This window comes from Cydia strobilella, chromosome 10 (assembly GCF_947568885.1).
Source record: "Cydia strobilella chromosome 10, ilCydStro3.1, whole genome shotgun sequence".
NCBI classification, from domain to species: domain Eukaryota; kingdom Metazoa; phylum Arthropoda; class Insecta; order Lepidoptera; family Tortricidae; genus Cydia; species Cydia strobilella.
Genome location: NC_086050.1, coordinates 8,915,186 through 8,928,861, shown reverse-complemented (window position 1 = coordinate 8,928,861; position 13,676 = coordinate 8,915,186). Strand labels below are relative to the sequence as shown.

Below are 13,676 nucleotides of genomic sequence, written 5' to 3'. Positions count from 1 at the left end.
TTTTAACTTATTCTGAATCGGGAAGACGTTAAGTTATTATTAGAAATAAAATAGGGCTTTAGCAGTCGTGTACATTGTTTAAGTATACCTACTCAAGTGTTTTGCAGGTACAGACAATTACTTTATATACATTACAATTACATCACATGAGTTTTCAATCTTTAGAAGGATTAATATGTGTTTGGGCGTAAATCGTAAGCATTTAGCAGACCCTGACTATGACAGATAGCCGCGTTTAGTAGATAGGCATGTGGGCGATAAGAGCGTTATTAATTAACTGTATCACTTTAGGTTATTTGCTTTGTGGTCACTTGACAGTCTGACTATCTAACTGCAATATGTTACACGTATTAAAGGCTTTCTTTTTAGGGTTCCGTACCCAAAGGGTAAAAAGTAAAAACGGGACCCTATTACTAAGACTCCGCTGTCCGTCTGTCCGTCTGTATGTCTGTCACCAGGCTGTATCTCATGAACCGTGATAGCTAGACAGTTGAAATTTTCACAGATGATGTATTTCTGTTGCCGCTATAACAACAAATACTAAATAGTAAGTAGTATTCAGATAGTGACTTTTATCTCTCTGTACTGATTTTCTTTTCCGCACCAATTGTAAATTTTCTGTTTGGCCCACTGGTTGACTAGTAGAGAATGCCTTACGGCATTAAGTCCGCCATTTGTACTTTCTTGTAATGTGCAATAAAGGTTAAATAAATAAAAATAAACAAATAAATACTAAAAAGTACGGAACCCTCGGTACGCGAGTCCGACTCGCACTTGGCCGGTTTTTATCTTTATTTTTTATAGTTTATGTACCTACTATGTATTAGGTAGGTATAGGTACTATGTACACGTATAGGTAGGTACAGGACGTTAGTTCTCGGCAAATAACTCAAATCTCTTTTTTGTTCGTGCTAATCGTGCCTCTCATAATATGTTGTCGATAGACTTTTTTTGGTTTTCGTTTATTATTAGACATGAAGGAAAGCAATAGGTTGCCTTGTTAACTTCAGTTAGTTTGTTGATAAGACATACATAATTATAATGTAATCTATAACTCCCAATATTAACTGTATTACTTAGTAATACTTATGTATAATAATGTAATTATACATTACATTATTCATCAGCAATATACACAACTTTATTTCTTATCCATACCAATTTAATTGTTGATCGAAAACCATGTCTTATATTAATATTCGTGTAGAATAGGTACCTAAATAAATAAGAAGTCATAATGTGCTGCGTGATACCTATCTACAAAAGTATGTACCTACCTACACACGCACACGCAAGTATACGTATGTAAATATAGGTATGTATTGTAAATGGGTATGCGATAGAACTGTGCTGGGCAAACAAACACGCGACGTTGCCATTCGAAACATAATTCGTGACGCGCGTGGTGAATTCGTGCCGCACGCACCACGCAGTTGCTCATAGCTCACACAATGAATGCCACGTAAATGTGTGCGTGTCGACCGTGCGCCGCGGCGCGCGCCGCCGCCATTCGCCGTTCGTAACCAGTGCAAAGCGTTCGTGCGTTGCGGTCCGTTTGCGCCGCACGGCATACCTACTTCCCATCCCTAGACATGGACTTGAGCAAAGACGAAGTGTTCACTTTGATCAACGCATACCGGAGCCAAAGAGTACTATGGGACACGAATCATAAAGGATATTTCAACAAGCACATCAAAACAAGAGCGTGGCAGATTGTAGCTGACGCAGTTGGCGTTGACTTGGAAAATGCGAAGCGGAAGATGGCTAGTTTGCTTGGGTCTTTTAGGCGAGAGAAATCTAGAGGAAAGAGGATAAATAAAAATGGTGAGATTTGTTTAACGTTCTTACATCACCTAGAATACCTAGATAAATGACACTTTCACTAGGTAGGATGACCATTTATAATTGTTGTAATTTCCAGATCCGACAAGTCCCTTGCAGTACAAATCCGATTGGTTTGCCTTTAAAGCCTTCAGCTTCTTACTGGACCCAGCACTGAATCCCGTCAAATTAGATTCCGGAATAACTCAACAAGAAATATCAAATAATTTTGAAAATGACAATGTAAGTTTTAGTCCATCAACCAATGCTTTAACATGGGTCAGCCTTAAATATTTACATATTTAGGTACAGATTTTGAGATATAGGATATTTTGATTTGTACTAATATGAAATAAACATATTAAATTAATAAACTGACCCAGGACGCAATAATTATTAGAAATATTTTTTTCTTGTCGCTCTAGGAGGATGACGAAAATGGAACAATAGCATCTCAGTATGAACACGTTTACCTGACACCAGACACAGTCGTCTCCGACGTTCCACAAGGTACTACCATCGCAGAGTTCCCCAAACCTACCACGCCCAGAACAAAACGATCCTTTTCATCCCACCACGAGAATTCAGAGTGCCCAGCGAAACGAGACTGCCGAGAATCACACACGCCAAATGAAAGCGTACGAAAAGATGCGACGGCAAAGTTTGCAAAGTACCTAGAAGCCAAGCTAAATCTCTTCAATCCGACTGCCAGTGCGATACTGATCCACAAAATCAATCAGTTGATCTTCGAAGCTGAGATGAGCTCTATATCACAGCCTCATTCTTTCTCCATGGCCAGCGTATCGCCAAAGTCGAATTGGACGCCCAGTCCTCCACATATTAACCCGTTGGTTCAGATAGAAGTTTCTAGATATGATGAAGACGATGAAGATAGGAAAGATGGAGTAGTAAACACACCTTAAAGGTTACATATCTTTTCATTAATCTAAACCAAACTGCACTGCATTATAGTCAATTAAAATTAAAATTGTTGATTAAGCAAATCTAAATATGTATGAGGACGCAATTTGTATACCTCAATTAGTTCGTACTTCACAAACCACTAGTTCTCTTATGTTATGATTCAACTGTGATTTTAGAAATACTGGATAAGTGCCACTTACTTGTATTGTTTTCTTAGTTTCCCGCATTTCATTTACATGTTTTACATTATTACCATTTTCCGCAAATGACTAGTGATTGTGTAAAATGATCCACCTTGGTGTAATTCTTAATTAAACATGACGGTGTAAAATTGTTGGTAACAGGAAAAAATATTAGTCACGTCAACTAAATTAAAACGTATTACGTAAATCTATAATATAGGTTAATATTATTATTTCATTTATGTAGTTGAGATGCATTCTCAATACTTGCAGTATTAAGTATCTACACATGTGAGCATGAACGATGAGGCTGTGGGAAATTAGAAAACCTGTACTCACCGCACAACCCAAGAAAGCATCGGAATTAGTCACTGTAGGTTATTATTTATAAATGCACACCTTACTATACCGGGGCGTACAAAAATAACAAAGTGTCCAAGATCCTTACTTTATAATCTGTACCCCTTCTCGCCACGTCCTAATCTATAAACTTCAATCTCGAGAAGCATTATAAATGCTCCTCAGTTATCGATTGGCAAAGTACACTCAACAAATCATCTCCACTCCCCCTCCGCTCCGCGCCGCCGACTCTTTTCTCTCGTGAACAGAATGCTAAACTGTAATCCTATCTTATCTTAAGTTGCTCTCTCAACCCGTACGTCATATTAGACCTTATCCCCTGTACTTAGATGTCCTATTAGTCTAATTTGTCATTGTTTGGCGTCCAGGTGTTCTGTAATCTTCAAAGTGCTATTTTTAGCTCCTTTTTTATTGACTGCACTAATTTTCAAGATCGTTTACTTAAGTTTTTAAAGTGATTTGTTTTGCATTTGTAGAAAGGCTACTTTTGCTACTTTCATGATAACATTCTATAATTAGCTCGACTTTTGCCTAAGTATTGAACCAACGTTTACGCTCTTTTTTAGGTCGTTTAAAAATGTTTTATTAGTTTCATTACTTACACCTGTAGTAACATATGTGACATAAAAATAAAGAATTCCAGATTTACATGAACAATACATTTATTATCGAAATGTCGTGCACTAATTTCACAGAAAACTGTGACTAATTTATTTGTAAAAAATTCGTATAACTTATTCAAATATTAATAAGCTTGATATCGAATTTAATTAATGAAGATAACCACTAACCGGAGTAAATATAAGTTTATTCATATGTGGAACAAGGTCGCTAAATGTCATGTTCCTAGATTTGAGACAAGATTGTCGCGCAGACGCCTAGGTGTCTCTTTGATGTCGCGTGACGGATTAATTATCTGCTTGTACAGCTTTATGTTATGTACTAATTACATAATATCTCTTCAGAGCATTTGTTCAGGCTGTAACAATGTTCCATATATACTTAATTATATAGGCTGTGTTGTCGTACAAGGAGTTTTTCAATAGTATAGAAATTAATATTATTTCAACTACATAATTACAATCACATCTAGTTTACATGAAACAAAACATTTTATTTATTATAAAGATAAAGTACATTATCACAAAATTTTACTTCTTGAATGAGAACTTCTGATGTAAACTGATGTTCTGATATAATTTTGTACTACACACCTGTTAACTTTTTGATTCGAATGAAATAACTTCAGCATTCACGGGTGCTTTGATTGATTACCGTGACATGCAGAACTCAGCTGACGTTTCCTGACCAAATAGAACGTTTTGTTTGGGTGGTTTGGGTGTTGTATTAGTTTGTCACTTAAATTTTAAACTTGGAGAGAGAGAGAAACGTTGGACTACGTGAACTAATTTACCATGAAACAAATGGATCTTCGTCATCCATGCGGGAGTGAATAGATTTATGCGCAAGCGATAAATTATTCATCTCGTAGCTACCAGGATCGCAGACGTAAGGAAGCGATCTCGTACTGGCAAAAACATTTCACGGAAGCCGTTGCGCTGGCCGCGCGCCAGCTCGCCCACAGCACCGCTCGACTGTCGTTCATACTCTCTGTTTATAAACAACTGCAACAGAGTTAAGCTGGTAATCCTATATTTGATGATCTCACGATATATAGAAACGAGAATATGTTGACGGCTTTATTCTCCACTCTACATACTGAGATTCGCCTGTCTCGGAGGTGACTCAGAGTCGTAGACCAGACCTTAGTCGACGATTAATTGTGTACAAATTCTGTTTATTATTGTGCCAGTTAATACTTGTTGAAATATTTAGGTTAAGACCTGCGAGACGGCCAATAGAAACAGTACTTTAGAGGGACTAGAACTAACGTATTATAATACGTTATAAATTATACGTGCTTATAAGCACGTATAATTTGGTATTTCAGTGCTGAACGGCTTACTAAATAACGGATTGGAATTATGCTGAAATACGACTACGTGGCATTAGTTTTGAAATTGATGGACGTTATATTATTTGCGATTATTGTACCAGTAAAATCATAATCAATCAGTGCATAATTTGTCATTTTTATATCCGTGAAAGCTGACATTTCTATAGTAATAGGTACGGACAAAATGATAGCCATTTAGTTTTGCTATTTTAGTTTGTTATAATAAGCTTTTAATCACGAGTAGGCACATACTTCAATTTGTATGACAATTCATAAATAAAATCTTGTAAATTTAACGGTAAATTGGAAGCGTGATAATTATATCAGCATTCGGGCGCTCACAGTCAGTCTCCCTAAGGATAGCGAGGACTGATTTTGTCGCCGTATATATGCCAAATAATGTTGATATAGAATTATTATTTGATACTGAAATGAATGTATGTTATAGTTAGGTGCAGTCGTTCTACTAGTGCTTATAATCTCGCAATATATACTGACTAGAGTTAAGGATAAGGGCAAGCGAATGATGAGTTCCGCCTGGTCCGAGCTGATGGGGGACTTTACTTTTCCTATTTCCCGGGAAATTGGTCGAACCTCTCGTTTTATGTGCCGCAAGTGCCGCAACGCTTGGATCAATTGAGCGCGCAAATAAAGCGTCCACGAGAAACTACAACGCTTTTGCTGCAAATTCCTAGCAAAATATGAAGTTCAAACTTGCTGCTGTATTCGATAGGTAGTTCCAAATGTATCTTACACATCCTATCAACAGCAATCATTATGATTTATAGATTGTCTAACATTGTTTATGACAAACAACAAAGATGGAATAACCTCGACGATCCATTCATTTCTTCATAACATTGTCCACAATGCAAATTGCGTGGGAAACATTTTCTGCTCAACATCAGAACGGAATCAATCGGTGACAGCGTAATGATGATTTATGCCGACAGCGTGTTACATCATTATCATCGTTGTGTGTTTGTCTTGAGCATCGCATTGTACGGCTGCTTTCATGTACAAATTATATACTCCAACATTCTGTAGTGTCTAATTGATAATGCTGACAAGTGTGTCGACTTGTCGAGTACCTTCCATTGTTATATAACAATTATTGGGATCAAGTAGGTGAAACCATTACTCCTTAGTACAATGAGAACGCATCAAAGTGGATATAATATCGAGGTAATGTGGTTGTGGATACATTTGAAACGCTCGCATTATAAGAAATTACATAAGCCATCGATGGAAAGAATTGAAACAAGATCAATTTCCTTTCTTCCCTTAATCGTTTACTTTTATTCCGATCCCGAAAAACAAGTGTTGTATTGTTTCACGACAGCAGCCTTTGCATGTTAATGAGCGTAGCATTAACTGTTTACAAAAGTCATTTCTAAGAGCAAAGGTAGTGTAGAACGTAATAGAATTACAAGGTTCGTTAGCGGCATAGGGCGTGTTTTCGCTACAGTTGTTGATTCATTTACGGAGGGCGAGCGGCAAGCGGGAAGTTTGATCGGTAAAGTTTGCAACAACATCGGTCGACTTTCAACCTCTATCGGGTAGTTAATGCGAGTTCCCTCACAGCGGATACGGTATCGATCGCGACAAGTGCGGGATCCGTCTGGCACGCCGCGCCCGGGTATCCGCCTCACCCCCCTTTATTACCACCCACCCCAATACTTTGTTCTTGTTTCGTGTGAAGGTTAATATTCGTTTTGACCCGGATGACAGTTGGACTTTTGCGATGATTCGAACAAGTTTTTATAGTTACTTCCGGGTTTTGATTCGGTGTTTTGACAGCTCGTGAATAAAACTATCTTAATACTACTGAAAATATACTAATATCCTACGATATTAATAAGCAATTACATCTTCTATTTCAATATTAAGGTGTTCTTATTCCGTTTGGCACTTGATTAATTTATTATTATTGAAACGTCTCAAATTATTTACAGAGAATTTGGCGAAACTGACACTCAGGGTTTAGGGGTAACATTTGATTAACCCTACAAATTATAAAATTACTAGGTTAATTAAAACAGGCAGCAATAGGCAAAAAAGCTCTTACTTACTTGATAAAGTTCGTATCAGCCAGTTACATCCGGTGATAACTTTGTAAAACAGTGCCGTGGCAAGTGATCTAACGCATTCATGCACCATTGAGCCCATCAAGAATGATTGGGGCTTTAAAAAGTGACCTTGCCTGCGCGGAAGGTGTGTGAAATTCCTGTAATTATGCGGGCTGTCTGGCGGGGCGGGCCGGGCTCCGCCGCGGAGGCGCGCGTCCGAGGGGCGCTCCTCCCTGGCCCGACAGTTTGCGCTGCTCGCCCCGGCGTCCGCTCGTTCGCTTCCTCTCTCTACCTCTCACCGTAGCGGTCCCGAATACGTGTGACGCGAAGTGATTCACATTCTGGTGTTGTGACCATTGTAGGTATACGAGGACAAAACGCCGGTCGAACCGGTACTTGTTTATGTATTAGTTTACCCTTTATGCTACCTACCGCATGATCTTTCTTATTTATGGTAACTGCCGTAACTTTGTTTATATCAACCCTTTCGTGCTTTAAAGGTTCTTATGTAGAAAATAATCTTGTTACATATAATTTGCGTTTACCTTTTTATTTATTTTCCTATTACTGTTACTACCTTTTTTACTAGCTAGCCTGTTGTATATGTAACTATAATAAATATCAGAGCACAAGCTGCATTTTCTTTGCCTATGAGATAATTTGAAGCGTAATCTTTAATGCTGAACAAGTATCGTAAAAGTAATTAGCATATAATAGCACGAGCAAGACTTCCTAATGCTGGCATAAACACACATCTATTCATGTGTATATATATTACGCTTGCGTGCAGCTATGTACGTGCATAGTATATAAAGTAGCTTGAGATAGCCACACCCCGTTAGCAACTCTCTCTGTCGCACCAAACGGAATAGTGTATAACTGTCCCTGTTTATCCCAGATGCAGTTTAGCGCAGCGTTAATTCTAAAACGTTGTTTATTATCTACTTCACAAAATTCCTTCATACAAATGTTTGGTCTTGTACACGTGTTGTTTTTTTAAGAACACGTTTAAGTACTATCTAAAGGGTGTCTAATTCAAGTTAATATCAGGAGCGGCAAATAATCTATTGAATTGATATATTTTTTCAGGTACATTTGCATATATTTTTTAATAATTCAGAAACTGCTTCAGCGATTTCGATGAAATTTACAATATAGGGGCGTATGAAAACGACAATTCGATTAAGCTAGGGTTCATTTTGAAAATAATTAGTTTGCCCGAGTTTTCGCGGTAGCCCGGTCCGGTGGGTACTAAATTGTAAAGTAATGATGCGATTTAATTTTTGAACCAGAGGCTAACGAGGGCGAAAAATCGGTCCATCTAGGTTTTATTGTTAGTAAGATTCGATTTTGAGTGTTTTTTTAAATAAGAAATACAATATTTATAAGTTTTATAATGCTTAATTTTGGGGTGTGTGAGTCCCCATTCCCCAATCCGCATTATGCTATTGCTAACGTGGTTGCCCAAGTTGCCACGTTCCACTGCACCACGTAAGTATATATATATATATGGTCGTGATGATGATATAATCATTGTTTACATGATATATATATTCTAATTTCATGAATTTTCGAGTGAATGCCTGCAAAAAATAGCAGTATGATAGATTTTTTGCCGCTACTGTACATATATAAGAAGTTAAACCCTCTCCCTTTTAAGGGTCTTCGTGATAAAGGGGATTGCGAGTTATTACTGAACAAATAAAATTTGATTATTCTCAAACTTGTCTGCTGTATGACAAATTAATTGCTCCATTAAATTTTCTAACTGTGTATGTGTCATTATTTGCTTTGGATTTATCAAAATTTACTTCTTCATACTTAAGGTTTTCTAATCATTAACCTTTACTTTTAGCAAAGATAGATATAACTCCGTAATAGATGGATACAGTCTAAGGAAAAAACGTGCCTCGAAAATCACGAAAATTTGATTCTCGATCAGATGGCGCCACTAGTTTTGGCCTACACTCGTATAGAGGGCATTGACTGTTTCGTTTGTTATTTATAATTTTAACGCATACCAGTGAAAGAACATGGGTCTAAATCATATAAAAATAATTAATGCAAATAAAAAAATCATTTATCCATATTTAAATACATTTTATCGTATTTTTATAAACATTCATTTTTAGTTTTAAAGTGTGTCGACAGATGGCAGTGAATTTACTGGGGTTACAAAATTTACTATGACAGTACCGCTCTAGTATAAGTTACTCTATGCTTTTAGGTAGGTACACCCGTCTCACGTCTCTGCCAGCCTATACCTTTCAATGGCAATGTTCACTGTTTTTTAGGGTTCCATACCCAAAGGGTAAAAACGGGACCCTATTACTAAGACTCCGCTGTCTGTCTGTCAGTCCGTCTGTCACCAGGCTGTATCTCATAAACCGTAATAGCTAAACAGTTGAAATTTTCACAGATGATGTATTTCTGTTGCCGCTAAGCCGCTATAACAACAAATACAATAAAAACAGAATAAAATAAACATTTAAGTGAAGTAACTCCTAATTAACTTCACTTGGGGATATTATGTGACATGTTAGTAACCGTAAACATCTACAATTGCAACTAACCGTTTCATATCCATAACATAAAACACAATTACCTATTTGCCTGGCCATTGTTACAATTTAAAAGTCCAGTTTGCTTTCGGAAAACGAGAACTATGCAGCCAACAATGTACCTCTTTGTTGCGAAGGCCAGTACGCATTCTAAATGCAGGCAATTATGCTTGAACAGCTGCAGGTGCCCGCATTAATCGTGCAACTTTCGCAAACTCATATTTCGCTCAATTATAAAGTTACAATAACAACCTCAGTCACTCTCATTCCGTCTAGTTAAAATTTTAATCAGACTCGCAAGGTTATAATGACATTAAAGCTCTACTCAGACATGTAATTTGATAGAGTTTAAAATCATAACTTTATTGTACAATGGCTTAAGGAAAACGATCGATTAAAGTGCTACGGCTCACGTCCTTTATCTCTACAATTAAATGCTTACCTACGCTTTACTACTTTACGTACTAATCAGTCGGACCTCCGACTAACGGTACCTAACTTTACCAATTCAGTGATATCTGTAAGTAGAAAGGCTGGAAATGTCCTGTGCTCCGTAAAGTTTGTAGATCCATCTAAATGATTAAAAACCCAACCTACTGTTAATGTTTGATCTATTGGGTTACTTTTTACTAGTGGTGAACTCACAGACAAATGTTTTGCGGATAGACGGACAGGATAAAATCATGGAACTCAGTAGCAGGACAGACCAACGTTAGGCGGTACACGCACCGTCTGCCCACGTAAGTACTTACCTACTCCCACGCGGCGAGACGTGAATAAATCGCACTTGACATCTCACTACACCTTACTATCTATCCAAATATTCTACTCTGAGCGAATTTCTAGTATAACTTGGCCTGGGAAATCGTAACCAAATGAAAAAGAGACTGTGGCTCGCCCCCCTGTAATGAAGCAGTCGTTAAGCGGTGTTAGGAACAACCTTTATACGGCGCTTTAGATTTTACTCTCGAGAGCTTTATTTTGTTTTCTCCTTTCGTAGAATAGCTTTACATTTCAGAACAATTAAGAAAATAAAGATGTGACACGTTCGTTATAAAGTAAAATTAGTTTACTTACACTCTACCTACAATATTCAACGACTCAGTGAATTATCTTCCAGTGATTAATTAATATTTAAAATAACAAAATCCTACTCGGAATCATAGTTTATTCCGAGATAAATAAAACAGTGGCGAATCAATTCTCTTACGTCTAAATATTCGCAATAACAACACGAGTTCGCGTTTCTCCGTCTATCATGATTGCGTTCTGGTTTACAGTAATGCAGTGTATTCGCGACCGCGATGCGCTATTATACAAATGTCTTGTTTATATTTAATACGCGGTAATTCTGCTGTAATGCCATCTCTATCTTGTTTGCCATGGAACGATTATTTGCTATTATGACGAAGCGGATGAATTCTTATTAGGCCTTACGATAGTTACGATATTTGAAACACATGACCAATGCAATGTTGACAGAAATAAGATCTTAACATGATTGTCAGATAAGATCTGAAACTAACCGTGAATCATTTAAAACTCTTAAGGTCTGATATAATCAATCAGAATGTGCTTATGATAATATAATATTATTAGTACCGATGGTTTTAGTGAGAACGGTAATAGGCAGTTGTGCGATGGTTATCATTTATTGACGGATGTTGTTAAGTCCCCGGCAAGCTCGGTTCTCCATACAAATATACACTCTCGTTTTCAATACTCAATATCTTTATTGCTAATAAGGACGAATCCATGCAGTAGTGGATACACAGTATCAAACCAATTTGAATATATATATAAGTAATTAATTTTATACATGTCAAAAATATAGGTACCCAATAAATCAAAATTGATGAGGTCATTTCGATTACAATAATAATGAATAATTATACACATTAATTCGTCATGAAATTCTACAGATAGAAATAATAATAGTCTAAAACAATAAAAATTAAAATAAAATGAGTGTAATTGTCAGTCTTTGTTAATCAAATATCTTACCAAAATATTCGTCTAGGTTATAAAATGGTCTACTTATTAAGTATGTCTTAAGAAATGCACTGAACTTCTTAACATTACTGGAATCCTTAATTTTTATGTCAAGACTATTATAAATTTTAATTGTGATATGGTTAATGCTTTTCTTATAGTATGCAAAGTGTGATTCAGGTAGCATAAGATCTAAATTGCGGCGAAGCGGGTATCTCTCGCATTCTTTTTTGGATTCGTATGAGCTTAAATTTTTATAAACAAATAAACAGATTTGGTATAGGTATATATACAATGCAGTTACTGTAAGTATATTGTTGTTTATAAACAGATGCCTATGCGTTTCAGGGAAGTAACCTTCAATGAAGCGCAAGCATTTTTTTTGCATCAGTAGAATTTTATTTACACTTGGACAATTGCCCCACACTTCAATGCCATACCTGATTATACTCTCGACATATGAATAATAAATAGTTCTCAGGGTTTGCTTATCGCTAAGTTTAGCCATCGATTTTAGTGAATAACATGCACTTCCTAGACGGTTCACAACATAATTTATGTGGTCAGCATGCCACCTTAAGTATGGGTCCAGTTCGATACCGATTTAAAACGACTAGCTAGATTGCTCTGAAACTTTGTACTTACAATGGGATAAGGTCTATCTATATAAACTAATTACAGACCTAGATATACCTCATGTCATTGTATGTGCAAAATTTCATTACAATCCAACACGTAGTTTTAAAATGAGAACGAAACTCCGTTTGTATGGAAAGGTGAAATTCGGCCGAGCTTGCCGGGGACTCGAACGTCAACACAATTATATTCCAGACCCTTAATGTTCTTTCTATAGACCTCTAGAATTTATTCTGTAATCTATAAAATCTCTAAAACACTAAAATGACATATTTGGTGTTATCTAATGTATCTACATATTTCGACCTAAACTCCTAAGATTCGTAAATAAAATTTCATAAGCTCTATCAAAGCTAATGTAACCTTATTAACCGCCGACGTTATTTGAGCAAACATTATTTACAGTCTGAAATTGCTGTTATGAAATGATGAAATGCAAGCGGCTAAGGTTTGTGCTTAAGCTTTACTTGGCTTGATCATCCTTATACCTTTAACGTAAGAGGCTTTAGAAGTTCAGCAATAATGAGCCGAGCATCCACTCTGCGTCCGTGAGCCACTCTAATAGATTTATACAGTTGGAAACTAATAACTTTAAGAAAAATACCTCTTCAGCGAACGGAAAAGCTAAATTTGCACTATTTGTAAGACTCTCGTTGAAACAACTCCATTCATTGACAAAGTAAACTTGTTCTTCTTGAAAACATACACAATTAATCTCTTTATCGTATTGCACGACCCAGTTTTGTCGTTCCGTTCGCGCAGATTAATTACCAATTCCTTTTAGTTATAGCTACTGCATAGGACGTTAATAAAAGAAAGCTTGGCGCGCCGCCAGCTCCCCGTTTTACTACATACACTTTATGGCTGGGACTGTGAAGTAAATTGTTTATAGTCTATCGCTATCGCTGTTGCAATCCCTTTGCCATCTGTATTTTTATCTCTCTGCAAAATTATATTGGGAACGGACGTCGTATCTAATCTATACCTACCATGGAAACTGGTATATCTAGTTAAATACATACATATATAAATTGTTAATGAGACAATAGTGCAATTGACTTGAATGGCCAATTAGAATGTTTAATGTTATCGGTGCTGATACAAACCTATATAGGTAATGATCAAAATTTTTGTGACAATAGCCGTGGGGTCAAGGCTTGAATTAATGCGGGGT

At 36.7% G+C, this 13,676-nt stretch overlaps 2 protein-coding genes across 4 annotated transcripts in view; both read left to right on the top strand.

Annotated features, from left to right (window-relative positions):
- LOC134744526 (lysine-specific demethylase 3A) overlaps positions 1 to 13,676 on the top strand; it is a 220,458-nt gene that overhangs the window by 78,570 nt on the left and 128,212 nt on the right. Inside the window, exon 1 of one of the 3 annotated variants that reach the window (XM_063678330.1) lies at positions 7,685 to 7,705. The exons of the other annotated variants lie outside the window; for them this stretch is intronic. The gene's annotated coding sequence lies outside the window, so the exon portion shown is untranslated. Of the gene's footprint in view, positions 1 to 7,684; positions 7,706 to 13,676 lie in introns of those variants that run through there. 3 annotated transcript variants of the gene reach the window in all.
- On the top strand, positions 1,411 to 3,011 carry LOC134744656 (uncharacterized). Its single transcript, XM_063678556.1, has 3 exons — positions 1,411 to 1,824; positions 1,922 to 2,064; positions 2,247 to 3,011. The coding sequence occupies exons 1-3, from the start codon at positions 1,593 to 1,595 to the stop codon at positions 2,742 to 2,744; spliced, it is 873 nt and encodes a 290-aa protein (XP_063534626.1). The 5' UTR covers positions 1,411 to 1,592; the 3' UTR covers positions 2,745 to 3,011.

Bases quoted from the DNA above. Each gene is read 5' to 3' on its own strand.
- LOC134744656 (XM_063678556.1), top strand. From the start codon at position 1,593: ATGGACTTGAGCAAAGACGAAGTGTTCACTTTGATCAACGCATACCGG. The intron at 1,825-1,921 runs GTGAGATTTGTT...TGTAATTTCCAG, and splicing joins AAAGAGGATAAATAAAAATG to ATCCGACAAGTCCCTTGCAG. The intron at 2,065-2,246 runs GTAAGTTTTAGT...TTGTCGCTCTAG, and splicing joins ATAATTTTGAAAATGACAAT to GAGGATGACGAAAATGGAAC.